We start from the raw sequence: 19435 nt of genomic DNA, 5'->3' as shown, positions 1-19435 counted from the left end.
GCTCCTGGCTCCTGGCTTCGGATCGGCATAGCACCGGCTATTGCAGCTCACTTGGGGAGTGAATCATCGGATGGAAGATCTTCCCCTCTGTCTCTCCTCCTCTCTGTATACCTGACTTTGTAATAAAAAATAAATAAATCTTTAAAAAAAAAAAATACCTTCCTAGGATTTTGGATATCTCCAAGGCCACATGGAGGCAGTATCATTTAAGCAAACTACTGAAGTTAGGAATCAGAGTACTAGTTAACTTTCATTCACTGCTGAGTTTGACCTTCTACTATTAAAATGAAGAAACAGAACTGGTTTTCAACTTACATTTATAATAAACCTTAAAATTTTATTTATCATCAATATATAAACTATAATACTTGTCCTACTCTGAGTAAAAGGAGAGGAGAAGGTCTAGGACACACAGCAATTCCCTTCCCTAGCAGGTTCTAGGGCACTGGGCAGTACAATAATTAAGCCCTACTACTCCCCCAGCAAAGAACCTAAAATCCCTGGTAAGATGATCTGTAAAGTCACTTTCATACTCTCTTTTTGTGAGTTCCACACTGAGATTGTTCCTGCTAATCTAGTTAGATCCTATCAAATTACAAATCAAAGATTTTTTTTATTATTATTATAAAGTCAGACATACAGAAAGGAGAGACAGAGGGGAAGATCCTCCGTCCGATGATTCACGCCCCAAGCAAGCCACAACGGCCGGTACTGCGCCAATCCAAAGCCGGGAACCTGGAACCTCCTCTGGGCCTCCCATGCCGGTGCAGGGTCCCAATGCATTGGGCCGTCTTCGACTGCTTTCCCAGGCCACAAGCAGGGAGCTGGATGGGAAGTGGAGCTGCCAGGATTAGAACCGGCGCCCATATGGGATCCCGGTGCGTTCAAGTTGAGGACTTTTAGCTGCTAGGCCATGATGCCGGGCCCAAGATGTTCTAACACTATACATTTTACATAAATTAATAAAAGGTAGGGTAACACTAATAACCAAGTCACGCATTCTCACAAGAAAGCAAAGTAGAACCCATGTTAAATGGTACCTGCTTCTACCAAAAATCACCATTTAAAAGGTAGCATTCGTAATTTAAAAATCCAAAATGAAAATATTTCTGTGGTTAGTGGCAGAACCTGATAAACACATTTCTCCATGTAGTTACACCAAGCTATAGTGCTGTTTTTAACAACACTTGTTCCACTAACGTAATTCCGTAATACTCAACAGTAATGCATCTAATTTGATCACCAAATGTCACCACCTGTAAGAAAATTGCTTTAACTACAGAGTAAAGATTATGTTGTTTGCCTTATACTTCTACAAATTTACAACAATACCTAACATCTAAGAGGTGCTAAATCAATCACTGTGAAATTACTATATATATAACCAGCAGGTGTTCCTAGAAACCCAGGCTTATAAAATGGTGCACAATATTGGCATGTGTTAAGAGACATAAAATCACTAAAAATAAGATAAAACCACTAGGATGGAAGGGCAATAAGTGACACCAATTTATTGGCACACAAAATGACCAGATTACTTTGCATGAATATAAATATGCAACCAATATTATGAAGTCAGATTTTATCTTCCCAGTTGCCCTACTCAACATAAGACAGACAATATTATCCTTACTTTGCTGATGATGACATATCACAGATTCGTCTGATTCATGCTCAGAGGTTAACGTGAAAGCAGCAAAAAATACAAGTTGAAACTAGGAATCAGTTCATTTGACTCCAGCTTTGGGTTCTGTCCAATGAAATACTTCCATAAAGAAAATCTTTACACTACCAAGCTACCATTAAATTCTGTAAGTTAACAGGTTCGTGCACTTTGAAGATGACTAAAGCCATCACATACTCCTTTTTTTATTATTAATTATTTTGCATTATGTGACAGTTTCATAGGCTCTGGGACTCCCCCCACCCCTTCCCACACCCCTCCCCCCTGGTGGATTCCTCCACCTTGATGCAGTATTACAGTTCAAATTCAATCAAGATTCTTTCCTTGCAAACATATACCAAGCATAGAGTCCAGCTACTTATTGTCCAGATGGGCTGAACAGTTTCTTGGGGAGACCATTTCTGGTCCGAAGTTAGAGCTGGTAGAATATCATCACAGTCAATTAAGAGTCCCAATATAACATCAACAGCAGTTTGCAACATTATGGAATTGACATGGTTGTGAGTAACCAGTATGTTAAAAAAAAAAATTAAATAAATAAATAAATAAATAAATAAAAGCAAGTTCTTAACCACAACCTCTGATTAGCTCATTGACATTTCAATTTTAGTTTATATACAGGACCGGCTGCTATATACCTTAAAATGGCTATAAGGTACCATTCAGCTGTCTCGTGTCTATTTCATTTTAGTATTTAGCCATTTGCTGTGTTGAAGTATAATTTTGCTGATCTTGGCAGATTTTAGGATAATCTAGACTGGCTTGTAACTCTAACAAGATATTTGTCGACAATTAAGGTGCAGAACATTTTTTTGTTTGTTTGTTTTTGGGGGGGTGTGCAGGAAAATCCTCAACACCATGGTGAGGATTAACTAATCTTCGTGTCCCACCCAGCGAGGCATGAGCCAATCCACGCCAGCTCTTTTCTGTTAGATTTCAAACTCTACTTTCTGTTGTTTGTCTATTTATTTTAGGTTTTTTTTAGTTTGTATGATTGTTTGTTTGCTGTGAGGGGTTTTCGAAGCAATCCCGATGGTCATTGTGAGGGAGGGCGGGGGTCCAGAGGTGGAGTCAGGCTCGGACCAGAGAAAGCTCTCCTCCCTGGTCCCGAAGGATATTTGTTGTTCTTCTGTTTCTGCGGACTGCTCAGGGCTTCTGGTTGTCTTTCCGATGACGTTGGTTTCTGCGCAGTAGTGTTTGGACTTCTTCCATCCCCTGCGGAAGCTCCGGTTGGGGTGGGTGACCTCAGAGTACTCGGCCTCCGAGGGCATCCAATTCCCTGTGGCCTCCTTGGCAGTTGGGATATAGTCCTTGTTGCTCGTATTAATAGTCACATACTCCTTTTGTTAAAAATTGTTTAATTGATTTGGACAGCAAAGTGGCAGAAAACAGCAGAAGAAACAAAGCACCTCCATCTCCTAACTCACGCTCCAAATGGCCACATATGCTAGAGCGGGGAAAGGTGAATGCCAAGAACCAGGAACTCATCTTAGTCTTCCACAAGCCCTTGGGCCATTTGGAAGCAGAGTAACCAGCATTCAAATCAGCCCTCTGACATCAGAAACCAGAGTTTTCAAGCAGCGGCCTAGCCCACTGTGCCACAATGCCTACCCCTCTTAGATTCTTCATATTTAAAAAAAAGTAAAGGATGTATTATTATTAGATTATACCCTACTATTAAGCTTCAATTTATCCTTCCCAAAAGCCTCCTTCCTAGTTTTTTTTCTTCCTGAATTCCAGCCCAGTCTCATAAATGGGAGAACAATATCTCTGAAGGTCATGATATGTTAAGAGTACAGAGCCGCACTATTTTTGATAGGATTCCTTGGTGTAACGTCTTATCCTTTTTTTCAATGGCCACTTTGTAGCTTAGCAGAATGGTGATTCAGGGCTGGCCTGTGGCACCAGCATTCCATCTGGGCATCATATGTGGGTGTCAGCTCTAGTCCTAGTTGCTCCACTTCTGATTCTGCTAATGGCCTGGGCAAACAATGGAGGATGATGCAAGGCCTTGGGCCCCTGCACCTACATGGGAGACTGGAAGAAACTTTTTGACTCCCAGCTTCAGACTGGCCCAGCTCTGGCCAACTCAGCCAATTCTTTCTGTCTCTCTCTGTATTTCTCTCTCTCTCTCAGCTCTGGCCATCTAACCAATTCTCTTTCTCTCTCTCTCTCTCTCTCTGTCTCTCTAACTCCAGCTCTATAACTCTGTAACTCTAACTCTTTCAAAGAAAATGAACCTTTTTTTAAAATAGTGATTTACTTTATCACTTCTGCAACTATGTTAAGTATTACAAAAAAAATTGGTAAGATAATTACATGTCATTTTAGTATTCAACATTGACTATATCTGTATTAAATCTGAAGAAAAACAAGCCGCTCCTTTCCTAGTAAGTACATCCTCTCTGGAAACAAAGTCACATATTAAAACACTGCTACAACGTGATGGGAAAGGTGCCAGTTAGAGCAGAGAATGGAATCCACTAAAAAGGAGAGGCTGGGACAAAGAAGGATAATAAGTAACTTTTTAAACTACACACGAGATTCTGATATTCAAGTACACCCACCACTGAAAATACTTAGATCATACCACTGTGGAGCTTAAAGAATAAGCATTACCTCTTAGAACCATGAATAAGGTTTTATCTTATTTTTTTTTCTGGTAGGGATAGGAGTGTTCCTCTCAAATATTCATACAAAAACTAAGTGAGGGGGGGAGCACATTCAGGGATATTACCATAAAAAAAATTAAGAAATCCTGCTGTAGGTACTTTTCACGATTATCATCTTTCCTATGGAAAAAATAATTCCATTTTCTATTAAGAACCTATATTAAAAATTCTCCTTATCTTGATGAAATTTTAACACTTTTGCCTTTTAACAACATAATCATTTCTAATTAAACAAAGCAATGTACACTAAAAACATGAGTGGAACTAAACCTTAGCTTACCTTCTTAAAATTTAGAATGACACTGTAACATATTTCATAACTGAGGTTTAATGAGAACATAGTAGAAATGTTGTAAAATCTACATGTTCCATATATATAAGTACATGTAAAATCTACACAAAAGATAAATGTTCCACCAAAGGGAAGCCAGAATAAAAGTAAGCAAAAGTTTTGAAACATGCTGTGATTAATTACCTCAGAATATCTTTCAAGTTATAATAATTTTCATCTGTTAAATATTTTTTAAAACTACAAAAATGTTTCCTTAAGCTTTAGAAATGAACAAGACAAACTCCCAACTGAAGATAAGAGCCCTTGATCATAATCTAGTGTATACAGTACATACTGGAATAAACTCTTCAGAAAAACAAAAGGTCTCCCCACTGAAGACCAAAGATGCAAAGAATTCATAGAACAAATTCTAGTGTTCTGTTATCCATATTATAAGGTTTATTCATTTTGGTCAAATACGTGTAACAGTTTTATAACTATAAGTACAATGTAACAACCCATGATTATTTCTAAAATAAACAGGAAATTTGGGTATTTTAATGAATGTGCATGTTTGAGCACACTGCAGTTGTTAACCAATCTAAACCAACACTAAATTTTCAAAGGAAATTCCGTAGCGATTCTACAAAGCAAAATCCATCTGAGCCTTCTGAACCACAAAACATTTCCTAGAAAAAGAAAGAGATGACTAGTTCTTAACAGCCCTCCTAGGGATAAACTAGATGTTACCAATGCTTCCTGCCGAGTTACTATGATCACAGTGCTTTGCGGCACAAATTTTTTAAGCAACCCTGGAAACAACTTCAAAGCTTTCACAGGACCCTACAATGATGCGATTAAGATTTAAGTAAGCTTCCCTCTTACTAGGTGTCAGGAACTAGCTGGCAAAGCCTGCTTAATTCTGGTAAAGGGAGGAAAAGAGGAAGGGATATAGGCAAGCTTGGGTGGATTACAGGAGAAAAAAAGGTGGAGTGGGGGGTAGAAAGCTAAACCAAAACAGATGAAGTTGTTATTAAATAGTAAAGTCCCTACCTCTGTGTGTGTCTGACATACTGAGAGAGAGAGAGAGAGAGAAGACAGATACCCATGTTTTATGAAAAACCTGATTTGACAACAAAATGCAGTCTCTAAGCAAAGGCTCCATTATTAAATAAAACTGTAGAAATCTTTTAAAATATAATTGCCACTATCTACCATTTTGGAAAATCAAACCTGCTGCACCTCCACAGTACTTTTCTTCCATTTCTACCATATTTGCAGAAATGAAACTGAGCTATACACGTCGTAGTTGGTAACTGGCTCTTCAATGTTGAGGTTTTCCAACTTTCAACCTCACACCTCTTCTCATGCTGGACTATCCAAAACCTTCAGAAATGATTTACAAGAGCAAACTTTCAATGCCCTTCCTACTACCATATTCCCCTAAAAATGATCACTGGATATGTTTCCTGCACATCAGTGATTTTCTCTACAAATTAAAAGCATAATTATAACTTCTTTCCTTATAAAATAAAAAGTACAATACTAACATGCTTTGTGTTTGGCACCTGCTAGCAAAATTTAAAATAGAACTTCAAGCTTTGTCAACTACTTATAATCCATTAAAGGATACTGATGTTTAACAAAATCTTAATATGTATTTATGGCAAGCAAAGCACAGTTTTTCAGAGGAATTTGGACCTGTAAGTTATGTCTGGCTTACCTGAAAATAAGCAAAAATCTGATTTGCTTAAAATAAGATACACATTAAAACAACTTGTAAAGAGTTAAGCAAAAAGTTTTTGCATCTCTCTATTTTAATGTTTAACCCTCCAAAAATGCAAAACCTGGTTTTCTAACTGTCTGTCATTAATTACTGTTATCAGAATTTGTGGTTGAATTGCCTAGACATATGCAACTCCCTTTAAGTAGCACAATAAAGTTGTTTCTATTATTAACCATATCACCTAACAGTCAAGGAAACTAAAACAACAACTGTCACAGAGAGTTCATTTATGTAACAATCATGAGGGAAAATCTATTTTTGTTCTGCAATCATGAGAACAGTTTTTAAAAAGTTAAGTAACGCTACACTTAAATTTTTGATTGTCGGGCCCGGCGGCGGCGTGGCCTAGCGGCTAAAATCCTCGCCTTGAACGCCCCGGGATCCCATATGGGCACCGGTTCTAATCCCGGAAGCTCCACTTCCCATCCAGCTCCCTGCTTGTGGCCTGGGAAAGCAGTTGAGGATGGCCCGATGCTTTGGGACACTGCACCCGCGTGGGAGGCCCAGAGGAGGTTCCAGGTTCCCGGCTTTGGATTGGCATAGCATCGGCCCATTGTGGCTCACTTGGGGAGTGAATCATCGGGACGGAAGATCTTCCTCTCTGTCTCTCCTCCTCTGTGCATATCTGGCTGTAATAAAATGAATAAATCTTTAAAAAAAATTTTTTTGATTGTCTTTAAAATAATCAAAATACTTCAATTAATATTTAGAGCAGACTAAAACACCTACAGTTTTTTGTGAACAACTGTCTAAAAATGAAAATCTGGTGCAAAAATGTACCTACAAGGAATACAAAATAGGAAACTTAAAACATTTCACCTACCAAAACAGGATAAAAAAAGTAAATAAGCATACAACCCAAATAAATATTATCACTTCACTTCTAGGAAACCTTTCTTTATGATCTAAGTACTTACTGCTTCTAATACCAATTTAAATGCTATTAAATTCAAATTAATGTTAGTATTCAAAGAGAAAAAAGAAAAACATCCTACATAAGCAGCTTTTCATTCTGCAAGGTGGTAAAATACTAACACTAAGGAGTTGGAAAGGTTAAGTATGCATAGCATAGCCCATGGAGCAAACACACACACACACACACACACACACACACACACACACACACACTTTTAATTTAAACTTAAATACTGCAAAAAAGATAAAGAACAATAAATAAATAAACAAAACAAATGCTAAAATAGGTCAAAAAGGTCAAACTCAGCCATATAAATAAAAGCACTGAAAATTGAACTACATGAATTTAATTAAAATGCACAACTAGGAGGCCAGTACCGTGGAATAGCTTTAGACATTAGTATCCCACACAGGACACTAGCATTCCACATAGATGCCAGTTCACATCACAGCCATTCCACTTCTTATCTCCCTACTACAGGCCTAAGAGAAAGGGGCCAGTACAGTGGCACAGCAAGCTAAGCCTCTGACTTCTGCAATGGCACCAAATGGGTGCCGCTTCATATTTCAGCTGTTTCACTTTCAATTCAGCTCCTTGCTTTTGGCCTGAGAAAACAGCAGAGGCTGGCCTCCTTCCTTGGGCTATTATACCCACATAGGAGACCCAAAAGAAGCTCCTGGCTCCCAATTCAAACCTGGGAAAGCAGCACAGGCTGGCTCAAGTCCTTGGTCCCTGGCACCCTCACGGGATCCCTGCTGGGTTCCTGGCTCTGAACTGGCCAACTCTGCCTGTCAACTCTGGGAGTCAACAAGCAGATGGAAGATCTCTCTCTCTCTCTCTCTCTCTCTCTCTCTCTCTCTCAACTTTGCTTTTCCTGGAGTGGGGCTGCGTTCTGGTCAGGATACAGTTGTAGTCTCCCTTGGCACAAGTGTGGACTGGGACAAGACGCACCAGGTGAGGCCAGACTGCAACACCTTCTAGTGTTCTGGAGGACCAGGGTAGATGTGGGATGGACTAGGTTAGGTCTCAACCCCAACTGAGCCATATATGAACTATATGTAGGTATGGATGCACCATGGCTGGGCTGAAACATCCAACAGCAAGAGCCAGAATGGGTTGAAGGCCAGTTAGGAGAGGCCACTGTTCCTGCTAAGACAGGAGGTGAGCTGAGTAGTGCTGGCTCATGGACCCACTGGTATGCGCGAAATCTGGCACTTGGAGGGGTTCTGATGGAGGAGCCTGGGCAACTCCTCTGGCAGGTCACAGACGCTGCAGGTAAGCGCAAGAAGCATGGAAGGATACAGCCAAGAGGTCATAGAAAGTGTCCCACTGGCATACATTTGGCATGGGTCGGGGGTGGACCAGGCTGAATCAGTTCACGTCACCCACTGGCAAATCTGAACACTGGAACAGAGTGTGAGTGGAGCCAGGTCTGGTCGTGACAAAAGCAGTTCACAATGCAGAATGCCAAGGTGAGGTTGCCTGTGCCAGACGTGACTGCAGCACCCAACCAGCACATGTGAGAGCCAGGACGGGAGGGGGCAGAACCGGCAGGGGAATAAGGGGTGGTTCCCTTGCTGAACAGCTACTCCCACTGGAGAGCGTGAGCAGGGATGGGGGCAGACCAGACCAGGCAGGGCTACTGCACCTGTGCGCCTCATGAGGACCAGATCAGGGAAGAACCAGGCTGGGCTGATTGTTCCTACTGGTGCAATCTACAATTAGAGTGGGTGAGGGTTGTTGGGGCTTGGCCGCAGCATCAGCTGGCAGAAGCTGGCACTGGGGGCTAGTTCTGTCAAGTTAAACCACAGAACCACCCGGAGACTACACAATCCGGGAGAGGGAGTGGCCTGGGAGGGGAACAGTGGGCTCCTCTCTTGGGTTACCAACCCCCATGGGAGGGCACGAAAGCTAGGGCAGGGGTTGGGGTGGCTAGACAGAGAGACACCCAACAACATCCGTGAGGGCTGGGTAGTTGAGCTGGTTAGATGGGACATGGTTCTCATGCCCATTGACATGTATGAGAGCAGATGGGAATGTGGGATAGACTGGACAAACATATTGGCAAACCAGGGCAGGGGGCGAGTCTGGTGGGGTTATTGTGGGTCGCTCCAACTGGACGGCAGCCCCCAGTGGCTCGGGCGAGGGCCAAGTATGTGCTGGGTAGAGCCAGTCTGGACTGCGGATACCCATGGGTTCCAGTGGAAGGCGGGGCTGAAGACAGAACCAGCCCAGCAACTGCAACTGCCAGCTGATAGGGGCAATGGACTGTGACAGGCCCGGTTCTTGCCAGTACATACAGGAGTTTGGTCTGGGAACATCTCAGAGAAAGGCTCTTAGGGATTTCCCCAGTCGAGCTTTCAGACTCAGAACGCTAAGCATCAGCTGACGGAGGACAGAGCAGGTCGATCAACCACCTCAGCTATGTGTCAGCAATGTAAGTGCTGGGTAAATGGAGACTCTATGATGGACTATGTCAATAGTGGATTCTCCAGAGACCGCATTGTGCTTGGAGTGGTGAGAGTGGCAGCAATTTAGATCCTTTGAAATGTCAAAAACACTCTACCAGCTCTACCTTCAGACCAGAGATGGTCTCCCCAAGGAACTGATGAACTTATCTGGACAATAAGATGCTGGACTTTATGCCTGGTAGATGCTTTCAATGAAACAATCTCAGCTGAATTTGAACTGTGGTAACGCAACAGGGTGGAGGAGTCCACCATGGGGGGAGGGCTGGGGGGTTTGGGGAGGGGCGGGGGGAATCCCAGTGCCTATAAAACTGTGTCACATAATGCAATGTAACCAATAAAAAAAAAAAGTAAAGGAAGTTAGCCCATGTGAGAGACCTAGATGCAGTTTCTGGCTCCTGGTTTCAGCCCTGGCCCAGCCCTGGCCCAGCCCTGGCCATGGTAGCCATGTGAGGAATCAATCAGCAGATGGAAGCTCTCATTTTGTCTCTCCTTCTGTGTTTGTAACTCTTTGAAATAAGTAAACAAACCCTTAAAAAAAAACCAAAACTGATAGAACAGATGTTTCGTGATCAGACGAGATCAGGTACATTGATACGGGCGGTATGGCCGTAGACGAACAGATGTTTTAAAATAGAGTCAACTACCGCGGTTCTGATAAAACATAGCATGACCAAAAACATACAGACAGTTGAAATTAATCAGAAAGAAAACTATACTATGTATACCATGTTACATTAATATCAAATAAAAATGTTTTAGAAGAAAAGGTATCCAAGCTATAGGAGAATGCTTCATATTCTTCAAAGCATCATGAAGAATTGGCAAGATACATATTATAATAAAAGCATCAGAGAAATTGATAAAGAAAAATGACCATTTAAAACCACAGATGGACCTCTTAATCCATTCTCTCAGTAAATGATAAACTAGTCCAAAAAAGGTACTAAAGATATAGCTCAATAATTCTCCACAAAGAGTAGCTTGTCCCATCAGGACATTTCATATGTTCAAACATTTCGGTTTTCCTGATGTGGTGAGAACAGGAAGGGAATTCTAATGCACAGGACAGATTGCTCAACACGGAAGTACCTGACTCAAAATGTGTTAACAGTGCCAAGGTTAAGAAACACTGATGTAAATAAACAGTACTAACACCAACCTTGACCTCACTAATACTTAAAAAAAAACTACAGACTAATTGACTGGGATGATACTCTGCTGGCTCTGTCTTCAGACCAGAGAGGGTATACCTAAGAAGCCGTTGAACTTGACTGGACAATAAGATGCTGGACTCTATGTTTGGTATACGCTTGCAATGGGGGAATCTCAACTGAACTTGAGCTGTGGTTATGCAACAAGGTGGAGGAATCCACCATGGTGGGAAGGTTTGGGGAGGGGTGGGGAGAACCCAAGTACCTATGAAACTGTGTCACATAATACAATGTAATTAATGAATTAAAATAATAAATAATAAAAAAAATTTTAAAAAAAACTACAGACTAAGGAAGAAAAGTCAAATGATCATATCACTGATTCAAAAAAGACATATTACAAAATACAATACCCATTCAAAATAAATTCTCAAGATGGAAATGTGTGCTTTCAAACTTGATAAAGGCATTCCAAAAATAAAAAAATAAAAATAAAAACACGCGACAGCAAAAATCAGACTTAATGATGAAACACTGAACATCCTCCCGTGAAGTCAGGGAAAAATGTCTACAAGTGCTGTAAGCATCTGGGGATGGATTAACACAATAAGACAAAACAAGTAGAACTAAAGGACACAATGAGGAAGGCACCTAAACTAGAGCTAATCAGTCATGGGAGTCATGTAAATAAAGATAAACATGCAAAAATCACCTGCATTTATAAATAGTACAAAATATGGGGGAAATGAGACTTAAAAATGTAATACCCACCTCTACTCACACCTTATGCACAAATTAATGCAAAATAGATGAAAGAGTTAAGATGAATAGATGAATAGACAAAACAGCTAAGCTCATAAAAGTGACAAAGAGAAATAAAGACATACAGGTAAATCTTTGTGTTAGTAAGAGTTTCTAAATATGACAGCAAAAACATAATCAACATAAGAGTAAAATAGATAACTGGACTTTATCAAAACCAAGAATTCTTGTGCTTCAAAGGACACAATCAAGTGAAAACACACACACTGAACAGGAGCAAACTGTGTATCTAGCAAAGGACTGAACCCTAAAACTTCTAAAGAATCTACAATTCAGGAATTAAAAGGTAAGTAACTCTGGGCCAAGAAGTTGACCTGCCAATTCTAATGCCATTTCGGATGCCCATCCCAGATACCAGAGTCCCTGTCTGATCCTGATTCTAACTTCCTGCTGATGCACACCATCAGAGGGAGCAAAGGATGGCTCAAACAGTTGATCCCTGCCACCCACGTGGAAGGTACAGACTGCATTTCTGTCTCCCAGCTTGGGCCTGGCCCATGTCAAATGTTATAGGCACTGGGGAAACCAATCAGCAGATAGGAGCCACATTTCTTTCTCTCTCTCAAGTAAATGTTTTTCAAAGAAAAAAAAATGCCAAATTTAAAAACTGAGAAAAAGATCTAAATGAATAGACACACACAGTCCTCCAAAGAAAATATGAAAATGGACAAAAAGGGCATGCAAAGATACTCAGTATCACTCACTAATTTAGCTAACAGTAATCCTTCAGATGTAGCAAATTCTTATGAATTTTTACATATATTACTCAATTAATTCTCTGAGCCACTCTAAAAATAATTACTACTAGTTTCATTTTTAAGATAAAGAATAAGCCATAGAGGACACACAGTAAGTGACAGAGCCAGACAATGCACAGCTGGACAATACAGTTCTAAGTCCACACTGCACTTTCTCTCTGCTGTGTTTCTACCATTACGGACCTCATTTCGCTGCGGTTATATCCAATTCTCCTTTCAGTTTAGTAATACCAAACACCCAAAGCACCATGATAAAATGAAACACAAACACAAAAATTCAGCTGCTCTTAATTATGAGCTGCTTCAGTGGTCCGACTGAGAACACCCATTGCTACTCTGGCTAGGAAGTTATTAACTGGAATAAGCATTTTCACGAACAACATTTTTAACATATTACCCAATATTGATTCTTTGGAACAGAAGAAGATAAATCTCTCAAACAACAGAGAAAAAAATTACTGGGAGTGGGTATTTAGCCAAGCAATTTAGACACCTGTGACACATATCAGAACATCAGGGCTCAACATCTCCTGACTCCAGGTTCCTGTCAGTGCAGGCCCTGGCAGCTGGCAGTATCAGCTTCTTAACTGGGTTGCTACCACCTACTGGAACAACTGGATTGACTTTCATAATCCTGACATTGAAAGAACCTGGCCAGTGACCCAGCAGACAGGAACATATCTTTGTCTCACTGTTTTTTTAAATGAATAAAACAAAAAATAGATTTTAAAGTTATTATTAATGAGATAGCAAAAGCTTCACTTTATCTGACTGGACAGTTCACATAAATTTGCAATATTTTATAGAAATCCTACTGGTTCAGAAGGAAAGATTCAATTTGATAACAATCAAAAATATTTGTAATGACAAGATGAATTAAAACCTGATTTATGGGCCCGGCGGCGTGGCCTAGCGGCTAAAGTCCTCGCCTTGAAAGCCCCGGGATCCCATATGGGCACCGGTTCTAATCCCGGAAGCTCCACTTCCCATCCAGCTCCCTGCTTGTGGCCTGGGAAAGCAGTTGAGGACGGCCCAATGCATTGGGACACTGCACCCGCGTGGGAGACCCGGAAGAGGTTCCAGGTTCCCGGCTTCGGATCGGCGCGCATCGGCCCGTTGCGGCTCACTTGGGGAGTGAGTCATCGGAGGGAAGATCTTCCTCTCTGTCTCTCCTCTGTATATATCTGGCTGTAATAAAATGAATAAATCTTTAAAAAAAAAAAAAACCTGATTTAAATGAGGTAAGCAAATGAGCCTAAAGCAAAGCACAAATCTACTTTAATTTTCTTAGGTATGAAATGATGTCATAACAATGGAAAAGTTTTGTACTGAATTTGCATATGCCATGGCAGTCATTTCGTGAAACAGTGAAGATAACTACTGGAATGCCCGTACCACGTTACAGAGTGGCTGGGTGCAGCTCCCAGACATGCTTTTGATGCCAGTGTGCTGTTGCTCATGTACTTTGGCCCTTTCTGCAAGCATGAAGAACTGGACAGGACTCCAAGTCACTGGGCACCTAGCCAATGAATCAGCATTTGGGAAGTATTTTTTCTGTGTTTGTCCACCTGTCTCCCAAAGTTTAAAAAAAAAAACCAAAACTTGTATTTATTACTTCATAGCACTCCACAATTTCAGTACACCAAAGAGTGGTATTGCTGTATGTTAATTTTTATATTTTATAAACTTAAATATAAATAATAATATTAACTTCCATTCAGATATTTGCAGAACTAAAAACAAATGCATCTAGAAATACTTCCTAGTACTGGACTATCATAAAACAAAACAAAAATTTCTAATTGGAATAAGGGACACATAATCAGTTCTACTGAAAAACATGTAAAATCTTACCTGCTTTTCCTTTCGATTAGAATGGCCATATAAGACGCTGGCAAAGCGGCACCGAAGCCAGGAGTCCATGAGTAAAATTTTCCAAGTATTTTCCTGAAATTCAAATTTGAATTTTTGCATGAAATTTTCAGTTGTTCATTTCCATTAATACAAAGAGAAGTTTATCTTATCAGTACATTCTCTATACAAATGTTCCACAGCATCTCAAATTCAATATTTTCAAACCAAACTCATTTCTCTCTTCCCTGCTGCCATATATTATTTTTCCTTAATGATATTCAATATCCATTTAAAATTGACAGACTTATCCTCAAGTTTGCTTCCCTTACCACACACATTAAATCTGAGATGTAAATTCTGCAATTGCTATCTCAAAATCTTCTGCAACTCATTGTCCCTGCCTTTGTTAGGTCCCTTCCCATCATCTGCTAAAACTCTTTTTTTTTTTTTTTTTTTTAAAGATTTATTTTATTTTCATTACAAAGTCAGATATACTGAGAGGAGGAGAGATAGAGAGGAAGTGGAGCTGCCGGGATTAGAACCAGCTGCCATATGGGATCAAGGCGAGGACCTTAGCCACTAGGCCACGCCGCCAAGCCCATGCTAAAACTCTTAAAACAGCAAACCATTGGATAGCTCTCCCTCCAGTAGCTGAGTCACCGTAGTCAGTGATTCATACCCTGGGTTCAAATCAGTTAGCTACTCCAATCCCCTGCGTCCTCAAGTATCTTTACTTACCAAGTAGGAATACTAAGATTACCTCTCTCATATCATACAGCTGTCATGAACACTAAATGAGGTATTTCCCAGCAACATGTAGGTACACAATAGGGCCTAAGCAGAGATTAACTGTGATTACAATTATTACTGCTATTATTTTTTCAACACATATTTAACAAATGCTTTTCCATCTATGCTCCTATAACCTTTTAATTTTTAATTAAATTTTAATTTTAATTTTTCATTCACAAGAATATATTCCTAGTCCCTAATATAATATGAATAACTAACTATCAGTTCCTTTGTTTTGTTTTGATTTACTTATTCTCGGGCCCAGCGCAATAACCTAGTGGCTAAATCCTTGCACAGTCTGTATCCTAGCAGCTCCACTTTCCTTCCAGCTCCCTGCTTGTAACCTGGGAGAGCCCGTGGAGGGTGGTCCAAGGCCTTGGGCTCCTGCAACCATTTGGGAGACCCAGAGGAGGCTCCTGGCTTCAGATCAACTCAGCTCTGGCCATTGTGGCCACTTAGGAGCTGAAGCAGCAGACAGAAGATCTTTGATTCCCCTTCTCTTTATAAATGTACCTTTCCAATAAAAATATATAAATCTTAAAAAAAAAAAAAAGATTTACATATTTTTGCTAGCAAGGCAGTTACAGAGAGAGAAGAAGAGCTATTCCATTTACTGGTTCACTTCCCAAATAGTTGCAATGGCCAGAGTTGGGCCAATCTGAAGAAAGGAGCCAGGAGCTTCCTTCAAAACTCCCACAGGAGTTCAGGAGCCCAAAGACTCCACTGCTTTCCCAGTCATCAACTGAGACCAGGATTGGAAATGGAGTATCCAGGACTCACATCAGCACCCAGATGAGATGCTGGAGCTGCAGGCTGAAGCTGAGAATGCTACACCTCCACGCCGATACCTCCTACAGTTTTTAAAGAAAGAAAAGGAAAGTGGTAGATAGGAAATTTCTCTCCTTTCAAAAAAAATATGTTTCAAAAAGTGAAAAGCACCAAGTAAAAATTATAAGAAATTATATGAACAAAGTTGGTCAGTTACTAAGTTGCACTTTATAGGGGGTAGCTACTACATAGATATATGCACAGTCATCAAGCCTCACAATAGGGCCCTGCACGATAGCCTGATGGCTAAAGTTTCCTGGCTGCTCCACTTTCCTTGCAGCTCCCAACCTGTGGCTTGGGAAAGCAGTCAAGGATGCACCAAGGCCTTGGGACCCTGAACCCATGTGGAAGACTGGAAGAAGCTCCTGGCTCCTGGCTCCTGACTTCAGATTGGCTCATCTCCAGCCTTGTGGCCACTTGGTGAGTGAACCAGCAGATGGAAGATCTTTCTGTCTCTCCTTTTCTCTGTGAAACTGACTTTCCAATAAAAAACAAATAAATTTTTTCTAAAAAGTGCTGGAGAAATTAGATAAATATTTTTTTAAAAAGCATCACAATCAGGAGAAGGTGTTGTGGCACAGTGAGCTAAACTACAGATTGGGGCACTTGTATTCTGTATTAGATTTCTTATACAATCAAGTTCCAGCTCCTTCACTTCCAGTTCAGCTTTCTGCTAATGATCCTGGGAGACAGCTGATCATGGCTCAGGGGACATTTGGGGACAGAATCAAAGGATGCAAGCTTTTTCCCTCTTTCTCTCTGCTTGTTTAAGAGATAGGTGAAAATAAACAAATATGTGTTAAAGGGATTATGAATGAGATTGTCCTTTTAATTGAATAACAGATATGAATATCCAAAAGCTTCCTTTTAAAACTGGATGTAGTCTACAGCCATACCATTCTGAACGCGCCTAATCTCATTTGATTTCAGAAGAAGAATGGATGTAGATTTCCCTCCAGTATAAAAACCATAAAGATGAGTCAGGTATTAGGCTCAGTGGTTGGGTCATCACTTGGGATGCCCACTACCCTTATCAGAGTTCCTGGTTCAAGTCCTAGCTTCTTCACTCCCAATCCAGCTTCCTGCCAATGTGAACCCTCAAAGGTAGTAGATGATGGCTCAAGTGTTTGAGTCCCTGCCACCAACATGGGAAACCAGGATGGCAGTACTGGCTCCATGGTTTTGGCCTAGTCCAACCCTAACTGTTGGATATATTTGTGGAGTGAGGCAGCAAATGGATTATCTCTGTCTGCCTCTATGCCTTTCAAATAAAATGAAAAAGTAAATGGTTTTTAATTTTAAAGTATCCACAAAGAAATTAACAAACTACTGAATGTACCCACTAAAGGAAAATGGACTTGATGAGTAAGTTATAACAGGAACACTGATGCTTTTTTTTTAATAAACACGAGTTTATTATAAGCAACATGCTTATATATGATCAAAGAAAAGCCCAACTGAATCTCAGCTGTCGAAAACATCTAGTCCTTTATTCTTTATCCCAAAATGAAATTTCTGTCAGCATATGATAATCATTTGATGCTTTTTTTTAAGATTTATTTATTTTCATTGGAAAGTCAAATATACAGAGAAGAGGAGAGACGGAGAGGAAGATCTTCCATCCAGTGGTTTACTCCCCAAGTGACCACAATGGCTGAAGCTGAGCCAATCCAAGGTCAGGAGCCAGGAGCTTCTTCTAGGTCTCCCATGCAGGTGCAGGGTCCCAAGGCTTTGGGCCATCCTCCACTGCTTTCACAAACTGCAAGTAGGGAGCCGGATGGGAAGTGGGGCCGCCATGATTAGAACTGGCATCCATATGGGATCCTAGGCGTGCAAGGCGAGGACTATAACCACTAGTTTACCAAGCCAGTCCCCACTGATGCTATCTTAACTACACCCACTTATTGCTTCCACGATTTAACCAAATGGGTTCAAAGAACATGAGCCAATTTAAAAGCATGACTTTCTCACTGGCATAAAAATCTCTGCAATTATTTACTGTATAATCAAAGCTTATAATATAAATGCTCTAAAAGAGAAAATCCAAAAGACACTTGGAATTACATATTAAGTTTCAGGTAAAACATATTTACAGAGCTATATGAAGAACCCTAATATGGGGATATTATAAGTTTAATATTTTAACTTAAAAGATATTAAAAACACTACCTTGCATTTTTCAACAATTGTTGGGGGGTGAAAAAGAATGAAAAAGAAAAAAAGAAGTAAATAACTAATAAATATTAGAACTGTCACATTACTTAAAATGTTAAATTTTATCTGTAACTCAGATACATGAAACATGCAATATAAATAATGTACATAAGACTGAATCAGTACCAAATAACCAATAGCATTACAAAGAATCAACTTATTGTTTTATATAGAATATGCTAATTCCATGGTCCTTTTGAAGTCTGTTCCCTTGACATGGTCCTAATCTATGTTCTCTAAATTCCTAATCAATGAAATCTAAAATCCAAGAAATCTTGTTTGACAATTTGGTAAATACAGCATGCTTTAGGAAATATGCAGTATATTAAACCATTCTGCTACATTATTTTGAAATAACTTGAAATTTCCATTACAAGCTGAGACCATGTGGCCCACAACTTCTGGTTTTACAAATATTTCTTTGAGATAAATGTCATTTCACAGATTAAACAAAAAAAATAGAGGTAGTGACCCACATAATATATATATATATATAAACATCTGTTTCCATTTCACCAAGGAATTTGCATTACCATTTGGTGGTGATTGTGAATACCAACCTTAAAGTGCAAAAGAAAGCTATATACAAGGCCCCATTAGCTGTCAGAAAGGAAGCAGACTGTAGGATCTCAGGAAGCAGTTTATGTAAATAATAGTCTAATTTTCGTTTCCGAAGAATTGCTGCAATCTGAAAAAGAGAAAGGTTTTTGGTTAATCCAACCAACTTTCTCCACTTCAATTACCTGTTACACGGAGCTACTGTGAATACAAGTTTGTATTTTAAAAGCAATCTAAAAATCCTAGTGTTTTATTGGCTCTACTGTAAAGAAAGAGAAAAAACACACTTGAATCTACTGAGGGTAAAATGTACAACCAGAAATTACTAGATGGGTCCTATGATGAGTAAGTTTCACTTATTAAAGCAATAATTTATAATACCCTTACTCATTTTAAACAAGGGCCCGGCACAACAGCCTAGTGGCTAAATCCTTGACTTGCATCCACCTGAATCCCATATGAATGTCAGTCCGTATACCAACTGCTCTAATTCACATCCAGCTCCGTTTGTGGTCTGGGAAAGCAGATGAGGATGGGTTAAGGCCTTGAGACCCTGCACCCATGCTGGAGACCCAGAGGAGGTTCCTGCTTCCTGGCTTTAGATCAGCTCAGCACCGGCCATTGTGGCTACTTGGGGAGTGAATCAGAGGACAGAACA

The 19435-nt window shown here is 40.1% G+C and overlaps 1 protein-coding gene across 1 annotated transcript in view; it reads right to left on the bottom strand.

Moving 5' to 3' along the window:
* Nucleotides 1–19435, bottom strand: part of TMEM135 (transmembrane protein 135) — a 230368-nt gene that overhangs the window by 184472 nt on the left and 26461 nt on the right. Inside the window, exons 2-3 of the mRNA XM_058663713.1 lie at nucleotides 18780–18907; nucleotides 14386–14478 (exon numbers count right to left, since the gene is read on the bottom strand). Of these exons, the coding sequence (XP_058519696.1) occupies nucleotides 14386–14478; nucleotides 18780–18907 (221 nt within the window). The remainder of the gene's footprint in view (nucleotides 1–14385; nucleotides 14479–18779; nucleotides 18908–19435) is intronic.

The sequence above is a fragment of the Ochotona princeps genome, chromosome 4 (assembly GCF_030435755.1).
Source record: "Ochotona princeps isolate mOchPri1 chromosome 4, mOchPri1.hap1, whole genome shotgun sequence".
NCBI lineage: Eukaryota > Metazoa > Chordata > Mammalia > Lagomorpha > Ochotonidae > Ochotona > Ochotona princeps.
Note: the sequence above shows the minus strand (reverse complement) of the source record. Positions and strands in the feature narration are given on the sequence as shown.